This window comes from Protobothrops mucrosquamatus, unplaced genomic scaffold (assembly GCF_001527695.2).
Source record: "Protobothrops mucrosquamatus isolate PMUCROS unplaced genomic scaffold, P.Mucros_1.0 scaffold351, whole genome shotgun sequence".
In the NCBI taxonomy this organism is placed as follows: Eukaryota; Metazoa; Chordata; class Lepidosauria; order Squamata; family Viperidae; genus Protobothrops; species Protobothrops mucrosquamatus.
In genome coordinates, this window is record NW_015386686.1 from 536390 (window position 1) to 559736 (window position 23347).

The 23347-nt window shown below is 38.4% G+C and overlaps 2 protein-coding genes across 2 annotated transcripts in view; both read left to right on the top strand.

Annotated features, from left to right (window-relative positions):
- The window catches only part of FAM83C (family with sequence similarity 83 member C), a 15535-nt gene extending 4851 nt beyond the window's left edge, over nt 1-10684 (top strand). The window contains exons 2-4 of the mRNA XM_015815575.1: nt 547-714; nt 3379-3503; nt 8256-10684. Of these exons, the coding sequence (XP_015671061.1) occupies nt 547-714; nt 3379-3503; nt 8256-9120 (1158 nt within the window). The 3' untranslated portion in view covers nt 9121-10684. The remainder of the gene's footprint in view (nt 1-546; nt 715-3378; nt 3504-8255) is intronic.
- A 3650-nt stretch (nt 10685-14334) lies between these two features.
- EIF6 (eukaryotic translation initiation factor 6) lies at nt 14335-23133 on the top strand. The gene is made up of 6 exons (XM_015815576.1): nt 14335-14553; nt 15410-15495; nt 16767-16942; nt 19324-19500; nt 20236-20417; nt 21101-23133. The coding sequence occupies exons 1-6, from the start codon at nt 14447-14449 to the stop codon at nt 21108-21110; spliced, it is 738 nt and encodes a 245-aa protein (XP_015671062.1). The 5' UTR covers nt 14335-14446; the 3' UTR covers nt 21111-23133.
- The last annotated feature ends 214 nt before the right edge of the window (nt 23134-23347 follow it).

A 23347-nucleotide genomic window follows, 5' to 3' on the forward strand; every position in this document is an offset into this window, starting at 1 on the left:
AACATCACCATTATAAAATGTTAATGGATATGGAAAGCAATTCTGGAACAAATCTACCAGTCTGTAACATGGAAAGTATCTTACATAAGGCATATATAGGGGGAAGTGTCACTAGATTATAGCTTCTCACAATTCTCTGTGATGGAAAAGGTGTATATTGTAAAACTCAGCAACTCTGGAATGCAATCATGTGCCCATAATTTTCTCTGGGTTCTCCATAAAAACAGAGTAAAGAAAGGAAAAAGGTTCAGAAATAATAACTAGTGAGGAAGCATTATGGAGCAGAGTTTCAAAAATGACCTTCTCACTTTAGGTGCTAACTGTTTTTGCCCTTCTTGTTTTATTAAAACAAATCAATAGTGCAATTCTATGCGTATTTACTCAGAGAAGCCTTGATGAAAGGTTAAAAAATTGCAGTTTGACTCACTTAAAAAGGGTCTTATATGGGTATATGGGTTATTTAACAGGTCAAATCCACTGATCATCTTTTAACGATGTCTTCTGTTCTACTCTCCATTTTACCCCAACCTACCAAAAATTGTGCAGGTGATTGCAATTGTGATGGATCAATTCACAGATATGGAAATACTCAGTGATCTGATAGAAGCTTCAAACAAACGTCTTGTTCCTGTTTATCTGATCCTGGATGAAAAAAACTTGAAGGAGTTTACAGAAATGTGCAATAAAATGGAGGTCATCATGGATGACCTTTTGGTATGTTTTCAATCAGTTTTCATTTTTCTTTTACTTAATGTCAATATTAAAATATGATGTGATGGAACATGAAAGTGAAAAAAGACATTTTTAAATATGCTTTTATTTCAATCATTTTCACCATCACTCAGATGAACATGGGTTGGTTTGTTCATCTAAAGCCAATAATTGAAATCCAAAGACAACAACAACAAAAACAACAACAATAGCAGTATAAGGTCTTCCTTCCTTCCTAGGTTTCTTGATAGAGTATTGACTGTTTGGGGATCTGTAATGATTCTCTTACCAAACATCAGTTCCAGGATGTTTTCTGAAGCATATTTACCCCTTTTCTGTTATGTGGTATGACATCAGTAATACACCTTTATTGAATGATTGTTGAATTATAATCCATTTTCCATGTGAAACAACATAGCTGAAGCATAAGGTGCAATTGGATGGTGCAGGTAAACATTTTAAGTATCTCCTTTCAAAAAATTATGTGCTGATATATATCATATGCCCAACCTTTGCCTTTCACATACACGTTGAACAAACAAAGCCCAGAGCAAAACAGTGCCTGAAGTTAATATATGAACCTTATTTACTGAAGGAAAGCAATCAGCAATCACAGATACCTGTACTTTTAGCCTTGTCTTCAGTATAAAGGAGATGAAAAGTACATTGCTTTCATCCAATTATTTTAAATGATCGGCTGAGGCAAAATTAAAGATAGCACAGAGTCACATTTGCTTAAATCAAGGCTTGCCACCTTTAAATGTTACAAATGGAGTGAAGTTTACTTCTGATGCTCAACAAAATTGAGAGAAAGATGCCCTGGGCACGAGACTGTATTCAATCAGCCCAGGAGGATCTACAGGTGTATGTTGTGTGTGTGTGTGTGTGTGTGTGTGTGTGTTAAAACAGTCAAAATAGCTGTCACTTCCATTTACCCTTTCTACTCTAGTTGCTGTTGTTTGCTGTTTCTGTTTAAAAAGGCAAGAGAATGTGTGTGCATTAACATTATTTATATCTGAGAGTGAAAATGATTGGCATATGCAAACGGAAGATCAATTAATTTTGTTATTAGGGGACCACATTTTACAAACAATTTTAATCAAGTATGGTTGTTTTACACACAAAAAAACACACACACACACACATACAGAGCTCTCATACATATGTTTGCAGGGGAAAAGGAATATCTGGGATTGTTTTTCTGGAGCATAGACCTAGGGTGGGAAGCGAAGTGTTACTTCAGATTAGGATTTATGCCGCATATTTGTTCAGCCTGTTTTTGGTTGAGCAAGAGTTATGTTTAATTCAGGGATATCTTCCTCTTGGCTAACTATGGCATTTTCAATGTGAGTATAAGCCTAACTACTAACTACACAAGAAGTCCTTGACTTACAACAGTTCATTTAGTGACCGTTCCAAGTTACAATGGCACTGCAAAAAGTGACCTATGACCATTTTTCACACTTATGACCATTGCAGCATCCCCATGGTCACGTGATGAAAGTTCAGACATTTGGCAACTGACTCATATTTGTGACGGTTGCAGTGCACATGGGATTATGTGATCAACTTTTGCGACCTTCTGATAAGCAAAGTCAATGGGGAAGCCAGATTCACTTAACCACTGTTTTATTAATTTAACTGCAATGATTCACTTAACAACTGTGGCAAGAAAGATCATAAAAATGGGGAAAAACTCATTTAACAATTTTCTCACTTAGTAACATAAATTTTGGGCTCAATTATGGTCGTAATTCAAGGACTACCTGAACTCTATTCTGCAGGAGTATCCTATTCCATCACCCCAACCCCCACCATATGGAACTTACTGTCATTTTGTCTGTTATCAGTAAATGTATAGTAATTTCCCATTCTTCTAGAGCAACTACAGCTTTCAAATATTGAACTAAGGGCTGGAAATTACTGAAATGATACCGGTTTCTAATTTTTCACCATCAGAGACTGAGCAGTCTACTACTATGTGCCCACCCACATATTGCTTAGTGCTTTCCAAGTACCCTATATGCTACCTAATTTCATTTTTATGATTTTTTAAATTAAAAATAATGGGGAAGCACACATGCTGCAAAGTGAAGTACCATCTTGAGCATAACCTAAATTTCCAATAACATATCTAAGGGTCTCCTCAGCCCCCTCAACTTTCTTAGGAAATAAAATCAGATGGTGCTCAGTTTTCCTTCTGATAGATCAGTGGTTCTCAACCTTTTTAATGCCACGACCCCCAACCGGTCGTAAGTCGAGGACTAAACCGGTCGTAAGTCGAGGACTAAACCGGTCGTAAGTCGAGGACTACCCAACCAGTCATAAGTCGAGGACTTTCCCTGCCCGGGAGCGCCGCGCATGCGTGGTTCCGCCCCCTGCACCAGCCGAGGCGTAGCTGGCAAGCGGCAGAGACGGAGCAGGCTGACCACCAGCTGGCCCAGCTCAAGGGAGGTAAGGCACCCGCCGGAAAAGGGGAAAAAAATGGCGGACAGCCTTGCTTGGTGACCCCTGTGAAATGGTCGATCGACCCCAAATGGGGTCGCGACCCATAGGTTGAGAACCGCTGTGATAGATGGACATTTTGTGATTAGCTGCATCAATCTTAACAACCATTTTGTGAGAGAGACCATTTTAATCTTTCTTATGCTTTTCTTATTATTTTAGAATATACGCATACGATCTGTAAGTGGAGATACATACTATAGTAAAGCTGGCAAGAAGCTTACAGGACAAGCCCTTGAGAAATTTGTGTTGATAGACTGTGAACAAGTACTTGCAGGGACTTACAGGTGAGACATTACAAGTATACTTCAGAATGATGTCATTTGCAAAAGGCATTTGTTTGTCTAGAGATTTCTGGGACTAATATGTCCTAATTCAGAGTGATTGCAGGGTATGGTTAAAAAAAAAAAAAAACCAAGACGCCAGAGTTTTTATTGCACTGTTGCAGCTAGCAACTTGATTTTTTCAACGATGCCTTTCAGACACCAGATTAAACGAATGTAGCAAATTATTTAAATTATATTTATTTAAAATTATAGTGCTTTGTATCCTTCTTATGGGTCAGGTGTCTAAGACTGTTCTAGTGCTTCTCAAAACTGTGTCTTCCATTTTAGTTCCTTTAGAAAGGAAAGAAAATTTGCAAATGGTGAATATGCTATTTCTAAATGTACAAAAAATGATATCAAAACATATACAAAACAAGTTCAATTCTTTTAAACAATTTTTTAAAAATGTGTCTCCTTTAACAGTTTGGGAATCCAGTTTTAAAAATACATTCTAACTCTACCCCAGCCACATCATCTAATATTTTTCAGAGATTCTGAATTTTCATAATTTTCTAGTCAACTGAAGGTTGTAGAAGCGGAAATCTCAACAGTTGGAAAAATATGCTTAGGGAAAAGTATTCTAGGATAAAAACCTATTAAGTGCTATGGCATTTGCTCCCAAGAAACAAGCACGAGTGCATTATAGCATTGCTATTAACAACAACAACAACAACAACAACAACAACAACAACAACAACAACAATAATAATAATAATAATAATAATAATAATAATAATAATAATAATAATAATAATAATGTTGGAAGGGACCTAGTTGGAGGTCATCTAGTCCAACCCCCTGCTCAGGCAGGAAACCCTATACCATTTCAGACAAATGGCTGTTCAGTCTCTTCTTAAAAACTTCCAGTGTTGGAGCATTCACCACTTCTGGAGGCAGGTTGTTCCACTGGTTAATTGTTCTAACTGTCAGAAAGTTTCTCCTTAATTCTAGGTTGCTTCTCTCCTTGATTAGTTTCCATCTGTTGATTCTTGTCCTGCCTTCAGGCGCCTTGGAAAATAGCTTGACTCCCTCTTCTTTGTGGCAGCCCCTGAGATATTGAAACACTGCTATCATGTCCCCCCTCGTCCTTCTCTTCATTAGACTAGACATACCCAATTCCAGCAGTCTTTCCTTATATGTTTTAGCCTCCAGTCCCCTAATCATCTTTGTTGCTCTGTTCTGTACTCTTTCTAGAGTCTCAACATCTTTTTTACATCGTGGTGACCAAAACTGGGTGCAGTATTCCAAGTGTGGCCTTACCAAGGCATTGTAAAGTGGTATTAATACCACTTCATGTGATCTTGATTCTATCCCACTGTTAATGCAGCCCAGCACTGTGTTGGCCTTTTTGGCAGCTGCAGCACACTGCTGGTTCATATTTAAGTGATTGTCCACTAGGACTCCGAGGTCCCTCTCACAGTTACTACTATTTCAAAATTTGGATTGCTAACAAAGAATTAAGGGAGAACTGGAATAGCCATTTCGAAATTTTTAGTTCTTTTCAACCAGACATACCCTTCTGAGATTCGAACCTGGGCTGTCTGCATGTTAGGCAGATGTATTAACCTCTAGGCCACAGGCTCTTTCTCGCTATTTGGGCCGACAGGTGCACCAAACTCAAGATAATATATAGATAAGGCAGATGGGGTGGAGTTGAAGGGAAGGTGAGCATAATAGGGCAGGAGAAGCTTGATGTCCTGGCCTAATAAAGACAATCAGGAGTACTCCTGATTGTCTTTATTAGTACTCCTGATTGTCTTTATTAGGCCAGGACATCAAGCTTCTCCTCCCCTATTATGCTCACCTTCCCTTCAACTCCACCCCATCTGCCTATCTTCTCCCCTCTCTGTTCTTTTGGCTGCCCTGCACCCTGCCTTCACCCATAACACCCTGTACTCCATTGTTCTTGCTACCCTCAGCTGACCTTGGCTATCTTCTTCCTCCCAGTACTGATGAGGTACGCCTGGTCTGGCCCTTTGTGAGACAGCTGCTGGCTTCCCAAAGCTATATGTGACCTTCCTGGAGGCCTCAAGAAGGCTGTGTGTGACCAACTGCTGCCTCACAAAGGGTCAGGTTGGGCATGCTTCGTCAGCAGTAGGAGGAAGAAGTGAAAATCTGCTGGGGTGGCAGAGGCAGTGGAGTGCAGGACAGTCAAAAAGCAGAGATGGTGAGGAGTGATAGATGTGTGGGTAGAGTTGAAAAGTACCCTGTGATAAATAAAGGTGGGCTGCCAAGACTTCCGATCATGTGACCGCAGGAGTGCGGCAATGGCATTAAGGACCAGTTATAATTACTGTTCATTCAGGATCATCACAAATTCAAGCAGTCACTGAAGAAATGGTTGTTGTGAGGACTACCTGTACACAACTTCCTATCTTCAAAACAAGCCTGTGCAACACACTAGGTTAAGTGTCTCAGGATCTCCAAGTAAATACATAAAAGGCCACAGCGACCCAAACTTTCACATAAAAATACATCAAGTCATTGTATATGTTTGTTTATTTAATATCCATACATATATTTTTAAAATTATATGGCTGCCTATCTTATAGATGATAATCCTAGATGGCTCATAGCAACATTCCATAACAAAAAAATAAATAAACAAACCCCCAAGTCCTGCAAAAGATGTAAGATTTCCCACCAAAGTGCCATAGCATCCTAGGCTAAGAGAATGGGAGCCCTCCAAATTTAATGGGGGAGGCTTTTAAAAAGGACTGGGGCAGCCATGGAAAAGATGTGTCTCCAAGGTCCTACCAGATGACATTTAAGGAATGGGATCTGGGACATGTCCACCCTATCTCATCTGGTAAAATAGGCAGATACCTCCAAGGAGAAGCAACCCTGGTAATCATTTAATGAATGGGCTCCTGGGCAGTCAACAAAAGTAAAAGCATAGTACAGGGGTAGTCAACCTTGGCTCTTTTATGACTCGTGGACTTCAACTCCCAGAATTCCTGAGCCAGCTGAGCCAGCTGGAGTCATAAAAGAGCCAAGGTTGACTACCCCTGGCATAGTACATAGTCCAAATCAATTTTTTTTAAAATCAAGTTAAGGTCCCTATAAAAAGCTCATTGACAGCATGTCACATATCCGCATGCCAGAGTTTTATTAACAATTGGGCCCCAGTACCTGGTGAGAAGTCTTCACAGCCTTTGGAAAACCAACAGATGTGGGGCTGTGCATATCTCTTGGAGAGAGCATGACAAAGAAGCCATGCTTCCTAAAGCACTGCTTCACGGATAGGACCTGGAGCCTCTCCTCTTCTAGATCTGATGGGACAGGAGAAATCATCACAGGTTGTTCTATAAGTAACCCAGCACCATGTCATGTACGAGTTTAAAAGTAACAACCAGCATTTTTAATTATATATAGAAGCCTACCGGGAGTCAGTGCAGCTCACACAGCAGCAGTGATAGATTGGTGGACTGTGATGCACCCAATGTGCTATATGTGGCACTGCAGTTTGGACCAGCTGAAGCTTCCAAAAGCTCTTTAAAAGGGCAGCCCCATATATAGTGTGTTGCAATAGTCCAACTGCAAGATGACTAGGATGCAAGTAATCATGAGCAGTGCCTCCTCACCTCAGAATGGCACACTAGACATATTTGTTTGAAAGCTCTCCTTGTCCAACTGCCCCATTCCAGGAGAATCCCCAGATCATGAACCAACATTGCCTGGCAGAGTATCACCTCATCCAGTCAGTACATTTACTTTCAAGTATCCCTCCTCTGCAAGAAATGATACAGCACAACAGCACAATATTCATTGTACATATTATACTAGTTAACCTGCAGTTATTTTTGCCTTAGTTGCCAAACCTTTGGCTATATTTTGAAGGGAAATGATTTTTCTTTGCTTTAATTGCAACTAAATCTACTTCCTTGATTGATAATGCACATTATCTTTCTTCCACCCAATCTACTTTTGACTCACTAACACAAATATTTAATAGCAGCTTTACCTTTGCCCTCCCTCTTTACTTACAGAAAGCTTGCCAACTCCATACCATGTTACCATATTAGGTCATCTCAAAGTATCTTGGTATATGCAATATTTCACCCCAAAATAACAGCTTAAAAAGATTCCAGTAGGAAGTTGATAGTCAGATGTGCTGTTTTCAAGGGATTTTAAGATTAGGTATCACTGATAATTTGATTAAAAATCTGCCACCAAGGATTATATTTTTCTATGATTAATAAAATTATTTTTCTGTACCATTTTTAAATGCTCAAGAATTGAGTTATTTTGTAAGTCTTGTCTAAATGAGCGTCAGTCACACTGGGTGGCTACAGATCTCCTTTTGAGCCATAAATATGAAATCTATAATTAGCTTGCAACCAATTCCTTATTATTCTTATGAGTTTGTCATTTAAATGATTACCTATAACAATTTAACCATAATAACTTGTTTGCATGCTCAGGTGTTACCTTCATTTATTGCCTAACATAATATAAACATACACATACACTAATCTAAGATTTTGATCATCAGACTGTTCCACTTATTATTTTCTCAATGCTTTAAAACAGTAATGATGATACACTGTTGTATTGCAGCAGTAGTGCTAAAGATGTTCTGATAAACATACTTAAAATAGTACTAATGTTGTAAATGAATATTATTGTCCAATGAATTTTCAATATTTTAAATGTGCACAATTTAATTATATATCAATGTTTCATGTTGTTCCTGAATTCTTTTCATTTCAGTTTTACATGGCTCTGCAGCCAGGTACATACCTGTTTAGTGATGCACTTCAAAGGAAAAATTGTTGATGATTTTGACAGAGAGTTCCGATGTATATATGCCGAATCTAGATCAGTGAATCATCTTGGAATCCCCACTGCTGAAAATTCCACACCTTCTCCTTACAAGATCATGCAGAAACGTGATCCCATTTTAAAACACGTTCAACGGAATGAGTATGAAGCCATCAGTCCACCAAGCACCCTTTCAAATTCCAGCGTCGTGACCATCAAGAAATCACCATATCATAACCAATCAATTTCCAATGTATTCTGTGAAAAGAAGGAATTAACTCCAGGTGAAACAAGAAAAAACACTTCAGGTTTACTGGGACATAATGACTTGAGATACCAGCCCAGGGAGTTGCCAGACTCTAACTGCAGCATATTAGATAAATTAAAGTATCCACTCGGTGATGCTTCTAATTTATTGAAGCTTAAGACATCTTTCCTATCAGTATCTTCACCGATATTAGTTGAGAACATAGGAAATGGACATCTTCCTGAGAATGTGGGAACCAATGATAACAAGAAGTTCCTTTATACTCAACCAATTGAAAATGCAAGCAAACTACATAAGGATGACAAACCAGTAACTCATGGATACAACAAATTAGAATTCATTAACAATCCCACTAAAACTGTAAATTATGAGATAAAGGGCAAAGTTCCTAGATTCCTTGAAGTCTCTGAGGATATGCCAATGGAGAACAACAGCAACATAAATAGGAATGAAAAAAGGTTGACTCTTGGTCACAGCAAATTGGATTTGATTACCAACTATAACAAATCAAAATCAAAAGTAATTCATAGTCGATTTGAAATGTAATCTAACAAAAATATTTGATCTCAAGTCAAATGTGGATTGAAACTATAATAATATATCAGATTTAGCTCAAAAATATTGGGAAAGCTTAAAGAAGCTTAATAAAGCCAGAAAAATAATCACATACTATGTAAGAGATTTAAGATTGTTACTATTTACCTCTAGCGTTAATTTGAAAGGACATACATTTTGAACATTGAAAACATTGTCTGGTACTTTTGCCTCACAGACATAATGAGGATTTCTCATTCCTCATAATTTAGAATTCCTGAAATACTGGAGGGGCATGTTTGGAACAATGCTATTTCTCAGTTTAATAGCTCTGGGGGGGAGAGGGAAAGAACATACAAATTTAAACAATTTGATGAATATCAGTATGTAAATAAAATTGTTATTATATATATATAATGTACAGTACAAACAATTTGGTTTAAAGAGTTGGTAGAGAGGTTATAATGCATCTCTTTGATAAAAGCACACATCTCAATTGCCCACTGTGGATTATTCTGCAATTCTTTTTAAGACAGAACTATAAGAAATCCACATTTACCAAAGTAGCAGAAAATAAAGAACTGCAGAAATCATATTGCATAATTGCTGACTTCCTTTTAATATTGCTGCTCACTCAATTGATCAGTACACCATAGTCAATACAAGAATCCAAATTACAGCCACTCTGACATAGGAAAAAAAGCCCTCAGTTGTTTCCTTCTGTTGCAAGCATGATAGAGATAGGAAAAGACCCATAAAATGCAACTCTTAGTTTAAATCTCAAAACACTAACTATATGAAATTAATAAATGTAATCTCTTTGCCTCAACAAAGAATCTGAAAAAGTGATTTGGCAGGTACAGAAGAAATGTCAATAATGTAATGATTGCATTATATCAGGATAAATAACATAAATAGCATTAACTTTTGTCTTAGAATTTTGGTTACAAACTGGAAAACTAATTAAGATACATTGTGTTAATTTTGTTCACATGATATATGTTTTAAATACATGAATATATATATCATTGTAATTCAAAATAAGTGGTCAATTAGATTTTAATTATCTATTTACACGATCAAAGCCCAGCTCAATTTATTTCCACTCTAATAAGTAACTTCAAACGAAGAAGCATTTTCTGTCCAGTCAAAGTGATATTCTTGGAAGTCCACTGAACTCAAAGATGGTGTTCTTTGAATGCTTAAGTATATGACAGAGTTAAGCATTTTAATTAATTGATCTTACTTTGTATGGAAAAACAAATTGTCACCACTGACATTTGTTATTTCTGAAAATCAAGATTTGATATGCTTCCTGAGGGAGTTTAGTTTAACCAAGATTTTTGAGATTTCATGAAGAAGTCACAAGGAAAGCTATGATTGTTTTAATAATAAATGTAACATTGTTTTAATTTCAAAAACTGGTAGTTCTGTCAATAGCAATTTAATGTATAAATGCCTTAAGAGAAGGACTCCTCTTTCTTTTTTCTTCTCTCTTGCTCTCTTTCTCTCTCTGGTTAATCATAACTTTGACAATGTATAATCTGATGGTGCTTTTGAAATAAACAGTATTCTATAAACCACTATGTTATGATTTGTTTTGTTTAACTATCATCTACCAAATAAAGTGGTAGATATTTTGAGGTAACCCAGCCAGTCCCAAGTCCAGATAAAGCGAGGAGGGTTGAGCGTAGAGTTAGCACTCCTACCCCATAAAACTACAAAATTACTAAAGAAACAGCAAGCAAACGTAAAGTCTGTAGTGATCGTAGCGACTGCAATGACCATGATGATCATAATCAACAACAACAGTATGAAGCTGTCATACCATGGTTTGATAGCATTGGAGCAAAGTTGAAAGGATGTCCAACAGCTGATTCTATATTGATTTTTAGTGCAAAAGTTACAACACAAATTGCAACATGGAAAGTTCGATCTTTATATCTATGTGGGAAACTTGCACAACTACGATCTTCATATTTTCGGCATTAGCTATGCCAGCTGGACTGGGAGTGGTAGACTTACAGAGATGGGAAGATTTCTTGCCACAGTTGTTAAGGGAATCACTGTTGTTAAGTAGTAACATGGTTGTTAAGTGAATCTGGTTTCCCCATTGACTTTGCTTGTCAGAAGATCACAAAAGATGATCACATGAGCCTGGGACACTGCAAACATCATAAATATGAGCCAGTGGCCAAGTGTCTGAATTTTGATCATGTGAAAAACAGTCATAAGTTACTTTTTTCAATGTCGTTGTAACTTTGAATGTTCACTAAATTTGTAAGTTGAGGACTATCTGTACTCTGTGGAAACTTCCAACTTGTGCTATTTCTCTCCAAATTCATTTCTAAAAGCACACCTGCCTCCCAAATTATAAATTCACAGGTAGGGTTCACACTGTGATAAGCCAATTTTTGTTTAATAATAGGGATACTATACTGGGCTGTGAAACTCTAGATCAGTGTTTCTCAACCTTAGTAGTTTTAAGGTGTGTAGTTATAGCAGATGCATCCTTTTGATGCAGACTTTAAAGCATTGCACAGTCCTATTAAATTAGTGACTAGGAAATAATTATATTCATTATAGCAAATTTTAATTAAAGAACATGAACTCAAAACAAATTAGTCCACCCAATAATTTTTGGAGTATGACCGATACATATCAGTCCACATGCAGCTCTTGACCCAAAACAAGTGAACTAAAAGTTGTAAAGCCTAAGGCTATAGTCTGATTAGCATAAATTAATCCACATTTGAAATCAGCTTTCCTTTAGCTTAATGGTTCCTGTCCATTCTTTCCTTTTCCATTATAACTCTTATCAGGAATGAGGTGAATTTTTATTTGCATACAGTGTAAGCCTATTTCCACACAATACATTTATCTTTGATTAGTTCAAATTAAGGGATCACAGGGTAGTAAACAGGGAGTTTTAGTCATATAACCAATGCTGTAAGTCTGCATAACACACTACTTTAACTGATTACTCAGTATAGTGAGCTAAAAAGTATTTGGCTAGTGTGTACTTTAGTGCATCATGCAAACACAACTTCAGTTGTACTATGAGGGTTTACAGTGAAAGTGGACTGTAATACGGTGGATTTCACAAGCCAAAAAAACAACAACAATCCACCAAAATTTCTCTGGTATTTACATCAATGTATATTATTTGCACAATGAAGAAACTTGTGCTAGGAAGGTGCTGCAGATGACTTACTCTTTGATTTAAAGGGGTAATTGGGAATAAAAGACACCCTTCCCTCCAGCTAGATCACTAAACTTACATAAATACAACAACAAACTGTGGAGAGTATGTTTGTAGCCCAAACCTCTCTCCTCAGTTTGGCCAAGGAATGGCTTAGTTAGCACAACACATTTGATCCACAAACTAGTCAAGAAGATTTTAGTTTACTGTTATGCAAACTGAGCAATTCAAATCGAGCAAATGGGTGTCATTCAGTGGATACTACATTATTCTGTCGCATTAGGAACAGCTCAGTAAGTTCCCTTTCTGTTGAATGCAGGTCAAAAAAAGTCCCTATAGCTCATAGAGAGCTTTATATGCCCTCCTTTGCACTGAACTACAATAGTGTTTTTTAAACTTGTTAACTAACCCAAACCAAACATGCTTATAAGGGCCCATTCAGCCACCTTCTCAATGATTGATATGGAGAGTCATGATGGAGACAGAAAATAATGATGTTTTTAAAACTACCGGTATCTCTTTAATTAGTTCCAAGTTCATATTAGTATATTTTACAATGATGAAGTTTCACTTCCAAAACAGTACCTTAGTTTTCACCAGAAACACAGGAGTCACCCTTTGACCAAGCATATGGTTACAAGGTGGTGAGGCACAATCAACTAGAATACAAAAACATTTTCCTATTAATATCATTTTTTCTTCCCCCATCTCATTACTATTTCTGGTACCAGCAATTCTCCTAGCAGAATTCTCTAAAAGGTTATCTGCTTTTCCCATTAAGTGTTAAACATACCTAACACACACACACACACACACACACACACACACACACACACTGACCAATACATAAATATCATTAATCACTATATTGTCGTCTGGGCATATAAATTTAATTTATACACATGCGCGCATACGCACACATACATATCTGTATCTCTCTCTCTCTCTCTCTCTCTGTGTATATATATATATATATATAAATAAAAATGTAAATGTTCATTTGTTCAAAATCTTAAATCTTCGAAAGTTCTTCACCGATTGCTTTGAAATTTTGACACAACGTTGCATTCGAATACGCGCGTTTTTATATACCTACATTGTCACACCTGTGACAGGTAAGAACATGCTTTTTTTGAAAAACAGCGCCATCTGTTGGACGTAAAAGCAACACAAACGTGCGCTTTCCCTTTTCTTTGTTTTCCATTTAACCAGACTGAGCCACAGCAACGCGTGTCCGGGTACAGCTAGTATATATATAAAATGTCAGATATATAAATTGTTGTTTCATACATGTCTATTAAAAATGAGGAAGCTGTGTGGTTAATTCTGGGAAAGATTGAGGGCAACAGAAGAAGGGGACGACAGAGAATGAGGTGGCTGGATGGAGTCACTGAAGCAGTAGGCGTGAGCTTAAATGGACTCCAGAAGATGGTAGAGGACAGGAAGGCCTGGAGCAGTGTTTCTCAACCTTGACAATTTTAAGGCATGTGGACTTCAACTCCCAGAATTCCACAGCCAGCATTGCTGGCTGTGGAATTCTGGGAGTTGAAGTCCACATGCCTTAAAATTGTCAAGGTTGAGAAACACTGGCCTGGAGGAACGTTGTCCACGGGGTCGCGATGGGTCGGACACGACTTCGCAACTAACAACAACGACGTGTCTGTCTGTATCTGAGTGTGCGTGTGATGTCTATGCATATGGTGTGTGTGTGTATATATATATATATGTGATAAAAATCTAATCATCATCATCTTTTTTGGCCGTCTGTCCCCGAAGTCTCTGAGAGGAGTCTCTCCCTCTATGGGTGGAGTAAAAAAGGCCCCACCCTCTTCGCTCTCATCCAGCGGTGCCCGGAGTTTCGCAGTCCAGATCTGCCGCCCTACCTCCCAACCCGGTCAAGATCCCGGGATCGTTTCGCAATTTGGTGGGAGGGATCTTCCGGGAAAGGAGAAAAACGAGAGCCAGCGCCGGGTTGCATTCGTCCAATCAGCATCAAGCTAGGCGGCATGACATCACAAGCGGAATAACGTCACTGTCGGTTTCCGGGCTACGGTCGTGGAGGCCCGTCCTCGTGTCTTGGGCCGTCGACTCCCTTTGCTGCCTTTCCTCCTTCTTTTTGCCGGGTCTTTGACGATTATGGCGGTCCGGGCGAGCTTCGAGAACAACAACGAGATCGGCTGCTTCGCGAAGCTCACCAACGCCTACTGTCTGGTGGCCATCGGAGGCTCCGAGGGCTTCTACAGGTGATGATAGAGAAGCTCGACCTGTTTTCTCTTCCTCTCCTCCGGATCTTAGCCCTGATTTGCTCTGATTGATTATTCGAGAGGCAGTAAGGATCCCGCGTCAGATCGGGACCCTCCTTTGCTGCAGTGCAGCTTCTTCCTTGAGTTGCATTTAAAGAAGAATAAGGGGGAAAGGCTGTAGCGGTCTTCCTTTATACCAGGGGTCCTCAACCTTGGCAACTTTAAGATTTGTGGACTTCAACTCCCAGAATTCCTCAGCCAGCTTTGCGGGCTGAGGAATTCTGGGAGTTGAAGTCCACAAGTCTTAAAGTTGCCAAGGTTGAGGACCCCTGCTTTATACCAATGTTTCTCAACCTTGACCATTTTAAGGCATGTGGACTTCAACTCCCAGAATTCCACAGCCAGCATTGCTGGCTGTGGAATTCTGGGAGTTGAAGTCCACATGCCTTAAAATGGTCAAGGTTGAGAAACACTGCAGTTTATACTGAAAGAGCATGCTTGGGCCCTTTTTCGTTCTGTGATAATTATTTTCAGCGTCTTTTGAGACAGGTTGGGTTGGGCAAAACCAAGCAGACAGAAATGACCCGGTGACACCCATAGTTGAGAGGAGATTTCAATATGGGATTCCCCAACCTCCCTCCAGTACTGACTGCTATATCAGGGATCAGCACCTGTAAAGGTCTGCTCTTTTACTTACGCTATACTGGATACGTGAGGTCACAAGAATTCAGTAAGACTACTACTCTTCAGCTTGTTCCTTTATTAAACTTTTTGAAAATGTAGCTCTTTTAAGTATGTTTGAATTGATCTTCGTGATCTTCCTTGCATATTGAAATCTTACTCGGTTGTGTTTTAGTGTATTTGAAGGGGAGCTTTCTGACACCGTTCCTGTAATTCATGCTTCTATTGCTGGATGTCGAATCATTGGCAGAATGTGTGTAGGTGAGCTGTTCGTATAAATTATTTTGAGTTTTCCTAACTGTAGAAATCTCATCCCATTTTAGCCTTAATATATTTTGACAAGCAGTTTGACTATGTCGTTTGTAATATTTCAGAAAAGGAAGGCAAGCTGCTATTGCACCCTTCATTTATAAAATCCAAATATACTGTTGAGTTCAGTTCATATTTATCCTGATAAACATGTTTATCCTGATAAGCATGTTTTTGATACCAGGCTCTGGAATTAAAACATTAACATTAATATTATGGGAACTTGTATTTAACAATCTTTTTATGTTAAGGGGAGTCCTTCATATAATTTCGATTCAGTCTATGGGCTCTCATTGTATTAATTACTACAGTTTCTGGGAAGATGGAGAAACTTATTATCTAAGTGCCTACAGAGACTAAATAGGGAAGATTGGTGGGGGGTTCTCATCACTGCCTTTTTCAAAATCTTATAGTAATCTATTGTAAGAGGTGCAAATGGAAATAATATAATAATAACCAATTATTTAAATTTATTATGGTTGCCCACTTCCATTTACTGTTGTTCAGCTATAATACTTTTATTAAATTCAATTTTATGCCCAACATTGATAGTGGAATTGAGAGAGGTAATAGGTAAGCAGAATATTCTTTTTTCAAATACTCTATTTTTCCGTCTATAAGACGCCCCCCAATTACTGGTACTTCTCGGTACCATCACACAAGGGAGACGACTTCCTCCAATCAGATGGTCTGCGGGCTTAGTCCCACCCACCCCCTTGGCCGTCAATCATTGTACTGAGGCGGCTTCCCGGGGTCTCTTGCGGCTTCAGCCCGAGCTGCGCCGGTGAAAACGGGTCATAGAAGGCGGCTTCAGTGGGACCGACGGCATCCTTGGGGCAGCGCGATCCTCCAGCACCAGGCGGCACCTCGGGCCAGCGATATCCTCCTGCACCAAGCGGCATGGCAGCGGCATGTAAAGAATCCACACAGGCATGCCCTGGGCTGCGGAGGTTACCATTATTTTTTCGTGTATAAGATGCACCTGATTTTTGAACAGGGTGTTTGCAGGAAAAAATAGCGTCTTATACACGGAAAAATACAGTATATGCTTCCATTTGTGCTGTGGGTGTATTTTGTTAGAAAACCCACTCTGGCTGTACTGTAAACTGTTAAAGGTCAGATGCTGTTAAAAAACATTGATTAGATTCATCACGTCCCGAGTTATTTTATGGCACAGAATGTTCGAGACAGGAATTGAAGGCAGTTTTTTTTCTATATTTTAGGTAACAGACATGGTTTGCTAGTCCCAAACAATACTACTGACCAGGAACTTCAGCATATCAGAAACTGCCTTCCTGATTCAGTGCGAATCCAGAGGGTGGAAGAACGTCTTTCTGCATTGGGCAATGTCACCACATGCAATGACTACGTAGCACTTGCCCACCCAGACATTGACAGAGTAAATATAAAAATTAATCTTAGTACTAAAAATCATGTTTGCACTAACTAAGCTTTAACAACAGTTTAACCTTTTTTGATTGAGCATTTGCTGTATGTCCTTGCTTGACATATTCAACGACCATTCAAAATTATGATGGTGCTGAATGAATGGTAGTTAATACTGGTCCTTGAGGCTCCAGTCATTGCAGCACTCTCTTGGTCATGTGATCAAAATTTGGGTACTTGGTGCCTCTCCCACATTTACAGTCTTCTCAGTGTCCTACAGTCACATTTTCTTGCCCTATGCTAAACTACCTTTGCTTCAACTTTCTTCGCTCACATTTTCCCCACTATCTTTGCTCTTTTGGCTGTCCTGCACTATGCTATCTATCTCTGTTGCCTCTCACTCCAACTGATCTTTGCTGTGTTCCTCCTGCTGTTGGTTCGGATCCAGGTCATGAATAGTGAGCACAGCAGGGTGGCAGAATCTTATCTGCAGAAGGGAGTTTGCTTGGCCCAGCCAGGAGGAAGCAGCAGGACAGAGCCAGTGGAGGAGCCAGGGCTGAGTGCAGGCAGAGAAGCCACATTTGCCACAGCAGAAGGAGCAATAATCTGCAGACTGTGTAGTGTGCAGTAGGATGGAAAGGCGAGATACAGCACATTCTGTGCTGGGCAAGGCAGCAGAGACTGCAGTCCCCCCAGGTGAAGGTAGTGGCTGTGTGTGGACACTGTTTGGAGTGGCAGCAGAACTGGAGGAAGTATAGGGGCAGGGACTTCTCAGAGGTGCATTGTGTGCTCTGCAGCTCTCAATGTAAGTGCTTCTAGAACAACTACAGTAGGCCATCTAGGTCAGGGGTCCCCAGCCTGTGGGCCATGGCCCACTACCGGGCTGTGGCCTAATGGGCCATGTGAGTGGCCAGCCAATGCATGCACCATGGCCCCACTCACAGGAGCCTTATTGTGGGCACTTGCAATCCCACTCATGCTCGTGTCACCGCAAACATTGTAGGAGCTTGCACGTGTATGTGCACCTGCCTCTCCCACAAAATCATCCCCTTCCCCCTCCCCCCTCCAGGCTGCCAACCCAGAAAGGTGCATGTTGGAGCCACTCCTAGAGGAGGAAGGGTGCATCCAGCTGAAGCAACTATGGCATTTTTCAAGGCTTTGCAGGAGGCAAGCTTGGACTTGTAAGTTTTGTCAGCACAGGACTTGCCTCCACCCCTTGCTGAACCCAGCAATTCCTCTGCTCACTCACCTCTAAAGTGAGCTGCAGAAGACTAATTTGGTTGAACTATCTCACTAGCAGATGTGAAGGCAAATCCTGCACATGATTATTTGATCTTTGAATTAATACACATTAGCATTAGCAGTATGCAATGAATACAAAATAGCTGAATGTAAATACAGCTGCATATGTAAATACATATGGATGAGTCATTTTATGTAAGGTATCTTATTTTGTAAGAAATCCTTTTTGGAGAAGTGATTATATTCAGGTTAGTGACCTTGCTCTTATTTCTCTTGAGCTGGAAGGGTGTCATTTAGACTTTAGAGGTTATATCCATTGTTGGGTTACTGGAAAAAGTACAGCTGGAAGCGATTGCACAAGTAAGCCAACAAATGCAAGCATGACCGATCCTAATAATGGAATAGTTTCCATTAGCAGTATCAAAAGTTTTGGATTTAGTATTTGAGCTAGAATGAAAATGGATTGTACAATTAATTCAAGAGTGATGACATTGGGCACAAGTCCTAGAAATAAGACTACTATATAATAAGTAATAAAATAAAAACAAAGTTTGGGAGTTGCTTAAGTTTCATTTAAGGACTTCCTAGAAGTGCTTTAATGCCTGGTGCCCAATATCTCTATTTTGACATCCTGTGTTCAGGTTGTTGTAGCATTTGACTGGTGCAAAAACTGGAGAAATTTCAGACTTTGGAATAAATGTAACTTCAAGGATATCTAGCTACAATACATTTTTCAGCTGATGGGACTTTAAAATACTTCATATTCTAGCAATCTAAATGTTCAAAATCTGTTTGAAGCAAGTTTACAAGATTTAGTTGACAGCTAATCAGTTCTGCCACTAAATAGGCATTTCTGTTAGTTTTTTCTTCCTCAGCAATCTTTCAAAAGCACCATTTTAGATTAGACAGCAAAGTCCGTTCCAGTCAGATTATTATGGGGGAAAAAACTTTTTTATTCTAACTGTTGCAAATGCCTTTCATTTCAAGATGAATTAATTAGGGCTTTCTTGCTAACAAAAAACATTGATTGGCTATGCTTAATGCTATTGAAGTTCGGGGATAAAAGCAATGAAAGCATAATCATGATTATTTAAAATCAGATAAATGTGTTCTAACAACCCTAATTTTAAATGTCATTTTTTTCCCCTACAGGAGACGGAAGAGATTTTAGCTGATGTACTAAAAGTTGAAGTATTTAGACAGACAGTAGCAGACCAAGTACTTGTGGGAAGTTACTGTGCGTTCAGCAACCAGGGAGGCTTAGTACACCCTAAGACATCTATAGAAGACCAGGATGAGCTTTCTTCATTGTTGCAAGTCCCCCTTGTGGTAAATGTTCTTTCTGTTCAAATCTTGGAGTGTTCAGCTACTTTAAACTATATTTTGAGCCAAATTACAGAATAGAATTTTAACATTTTATGACTTGGGAATGTATTCAGCCACAGTGTCATCCATCTGTATGCCACTGCAGCTTAGTTAACTCTGTGCAGGAGGTCTCTTTCTATGGAATCTCTTATTGTTTCAATATTTTTCCTTCAACTTCCTTTTGGATTAAATAGTCTTATGTGGTCCTCATAGCATAAAGAAATAGACAACAAAACAGTTATTTCCAAATATGCATGAGGTATTAAAGCCTAATCCTAAATGAACCATAAAATTAGGAGCAGTGAAAATTTAAATGAACAATGCCAGTGGGGAGACATTGAAAAATACATCTGGTATAGTTGTGTTACTTGTATTTAATAGCATATGATATATCCATGGGAATGATGGTAATTGTGGTTCATACATTTTGCTGAGCTATTTCTAACTATGATTTATTGAATAAGCCAGAATGGCTGGATTCATAACACTAAACCATAATGCATGGTTTGGAAAATGCAATAAACTGCCAATTCACTGACTTTGAATATCGTGAATATCATGCATGCCTACTGAAGGCTTGATCCTCTGATCTATTTAAATATTGCAAATAAGCTTTATATTCATGCAACCTTAAGCAAGAAGACCTGATAATATGCATGAGAAAGAAGTTCTTAAGACACTAGTTATCTTTCTTACCAGGCTGGAACTGTTAATCGTGGCAGTGAGGTGATTGCAGCTGGAATGGTTGTGAATGATTGGTGTGCCTTCTGTGGCCTGGATACAACCAGCACAGAATTATCTGTTATTGAGAGTGTTTTCAAACTTAATGAAGCACAGCCAAGTACCATTGCTACCACTATGAGAGATTCTTTGATTGACAGGTAAGTCAGACATTAATCTACTTTCAAAAATTATTAGCAATTGATAGTAGCTGGAATATAAGTAACGGCTTTCTTCAGTCGTCTTATGTTTTCAATCTTCTGTAAATCCGAAGGGATTCAGCATTCTGAGAAGATGTATAGTACTACTTTCTCATTAATAATATATAAATGTATTTCCCTGTCTTACACCTGCTTGTATCTGCTCCCAAGAAGAGCATATAGTGCTTAATTGTTGGTAAAGGTGAAAAACCAACGAGGAAATTGCATTGACATGATATGTTAAGTCAACTGGACAGAAACAGTTCAGCATTATTATTATAAGTAGCCCTCACTTAATAATCAAAATAGGGATCAACAATTCTATTGCTAAGTGATGCGATTGTTAAGTGAGACATCACATGATTGCAACTTGAGATTTTACTGCCAGCTTCTCCATTGACTCCACTTGTCAAAAGCTGGCTGTGAAGTGCGCAAATAGCCATCACTAGATTGTAGAAAGCTACGACAGTTGTAAATGCCCTCTGGTTACAAAATGCTGAAATCTTTATATGCATCTCACTTAGTTTTAGTCTGGAGTACTGATTTTCAATTGGACTTTGACTGATTTTATAGATCAAGCATGAAAGTAAAGCTGGAACCCTTCAATTTTGTTTTTTGCTAATCATTTCTTTTCCCTTTTGTAGCTTGACATGATATGCTCCAGAAACACTACAGGTGTGAAATGCCAAATTGTGATCTTGACTACTCACTCAAGCAAATTCTTCCAGTCCAAGAAGGAAGTCTCTACCACAATCATAGTTTCAAAACTATATTATTGTAAATTCCCTTCCCTTTGGCAAGAAAACAATTATGTAGCTTTGTTTTGCTTTTGCTTTCATTTATTCATGAGATGATGTTTAGAACTTAATACATGCAATCACAATAAGGAAAATAATTATTTTTTCCCCAGTATTCAAGAGAATGCCACCTGAAGAATGCTGATTGTATTCTCTTCAGAAGTGGCTGGTGTTTGTGTGGTTTCAGTCTAAAAGTTTTCAAGATAGCTTTCACTTAGCCAGCAAGACCATGTTACTATCATGCATCATTCTGTATCCAGAACATAATATTTTAAGGGGTTGAAAGAATCTATGGAACATTTCAGCACAACCAAACATTCAGTAAGTAAGATTTCTAGGAGGTTATGTAAATAAAATCTGGTTTGTCAATATGTAAAGTCACTGAAAAGCCAAAGAGAACTACATCTGTTCTTTAATAGAAAGTCTTTTTTCTATCAGGAAATAATAGATTTAATTGAAACGGTTTTTTTCTGATGCCTTTACGCTCATCTTTTATTATCAAAATATATTGCTCCGATGTCTTAAAGCCAAGGTTACAACGTTTGTTATTGCATAAACAAGAACTTGCTTGTTCTCTTTTGTTATATTGTCATAACAACAAAAACAATATAATCTTGTTATATTTATTTGGAAGGGAAATTTTATGATAGCAACAGAGTCAAGTTTTAATAATCCTTGAAATAATTGGTATGAACATTGAAGTGGACTTGAAACAACAAGAACTGCATCGAATTTAAGTAATATGCTAGGCCACCATTTTTGCTTTATCGATCCTCTATCAAATTAGTGTATCATAGTTTCATGTCTTAAACATACACTAAAATTATAAAAACTGTCATCACTGGTTATGCATTCCTTATCAGAATCGCCTTGTATCTTCCATTTGAAGTGATGATACTTGTTCTGTAAGATTGGAAGTGATCAGACTGACTCTGAGTCATCTGTTCTAAGTGTAGCTCATGCATGACACACAGATAAAAGAATAGGGTGAGCTGGAAGTAAATGAAAAATATTGCATTCTTAGCCTCCAATTGCTGCCTATTGCATAGCCTCTTTCAACAAAATTGACCTTTGTTCTCTTGATTCATAAGTGTGGACTCCTGCAGTTTTCATACTTTGATACGGCAGAGAGAAGCTGAGAGACTTAACTCACAGCCAATATAATTGAATATAGGCTTTTAGTAGTATAAGTTTACAGGATGGCAACAGAGCTAAGTTAACTTTCTAATAAAAAATTCTTTGTAGATGTAGCAATTCTTTAATTAAAATACCAAGAAAGTCAATTAGTTGCTAACTATATATTGCTTAGACCATGAAGGCTTTGACCATGATTAAAGGCTGCAACATAAACCATAGCATCTAATTACTGAATCTACTAAGTTCAGTGACTTCTAGCCAATCCCCAACTTATGTGCTGCTCTGAAAAACCTTGCATAACTGCACAGGTTGCGTGTTCATCTGGATGCTGTACTACTTTGTATTCTGTGCAAAATTCACTTTTATATGCATTAAGAAAATGTTCAATAAAGGTGAGTTTATGTAAGTCAGGTTGTACATAATCCGGGAAATGTTTGTATTTTTAAATGGGAATTTACAGAGTGAAATATTGTTTTCATCATTAGGCTCTACTTGTGGATAATATGTAGAAAGGCACAACTGAAATTCACATTTTTGCTATGGTAGTAAACAAAAATAAACTGAACTTGCATCTTAGAAACTGACAGATTTCCCCGACCATTAATAAGATAATCAGCCTTCCAATGGATTTTAAAGAGTTTTAATGATATGGTACAGATATTTATTTTAAAATGAATTTGACAGAATGGTAGCCCTTTGGAAATGATAAATTATTTCAATAAATCAGTCTTTGATTTCATTTGTATGACAGCAGAAGCGTGCAACCTTTGTTAGCTCAATAGTTAAATCTGGTGTGGCATGCAAAAGTGCATATTCTTAACAGTTTGTAAAGTCAGGCTTCCAATGTTTGTGGGAGGTTTTCTCCAATGTTTTTAACAGCAACCTAACCTCTGCAAGGTTCAGAGCATCCATTTAGCTCCCTCTGTCCCTCTCCATATAAATAAGGCAAGATACATA

Coding starts and splice junctions, on each gene's coding strand:
- EIF6 (XM_015815576.1), top strand. CDS start 14,447: ATGGCGGTCCGGGCGAGCTTCGAGAACAACAACGAGATCGGCTGCTTC. Junction 16,943..19,323: donor CCCACCCAGACATTGACAGA/GTAAATATAAAA, acceptor TTTCCCCTACAG/GAGACGGAAGAGATTTTAGC. Junction 19,501..20,235: donor TGTTGCAAGTCCCCCTTGTG/GTAAATGTTCTT, acceptor CTTTCTTACCAG/GCTGGAACTGTTAATCGTGG.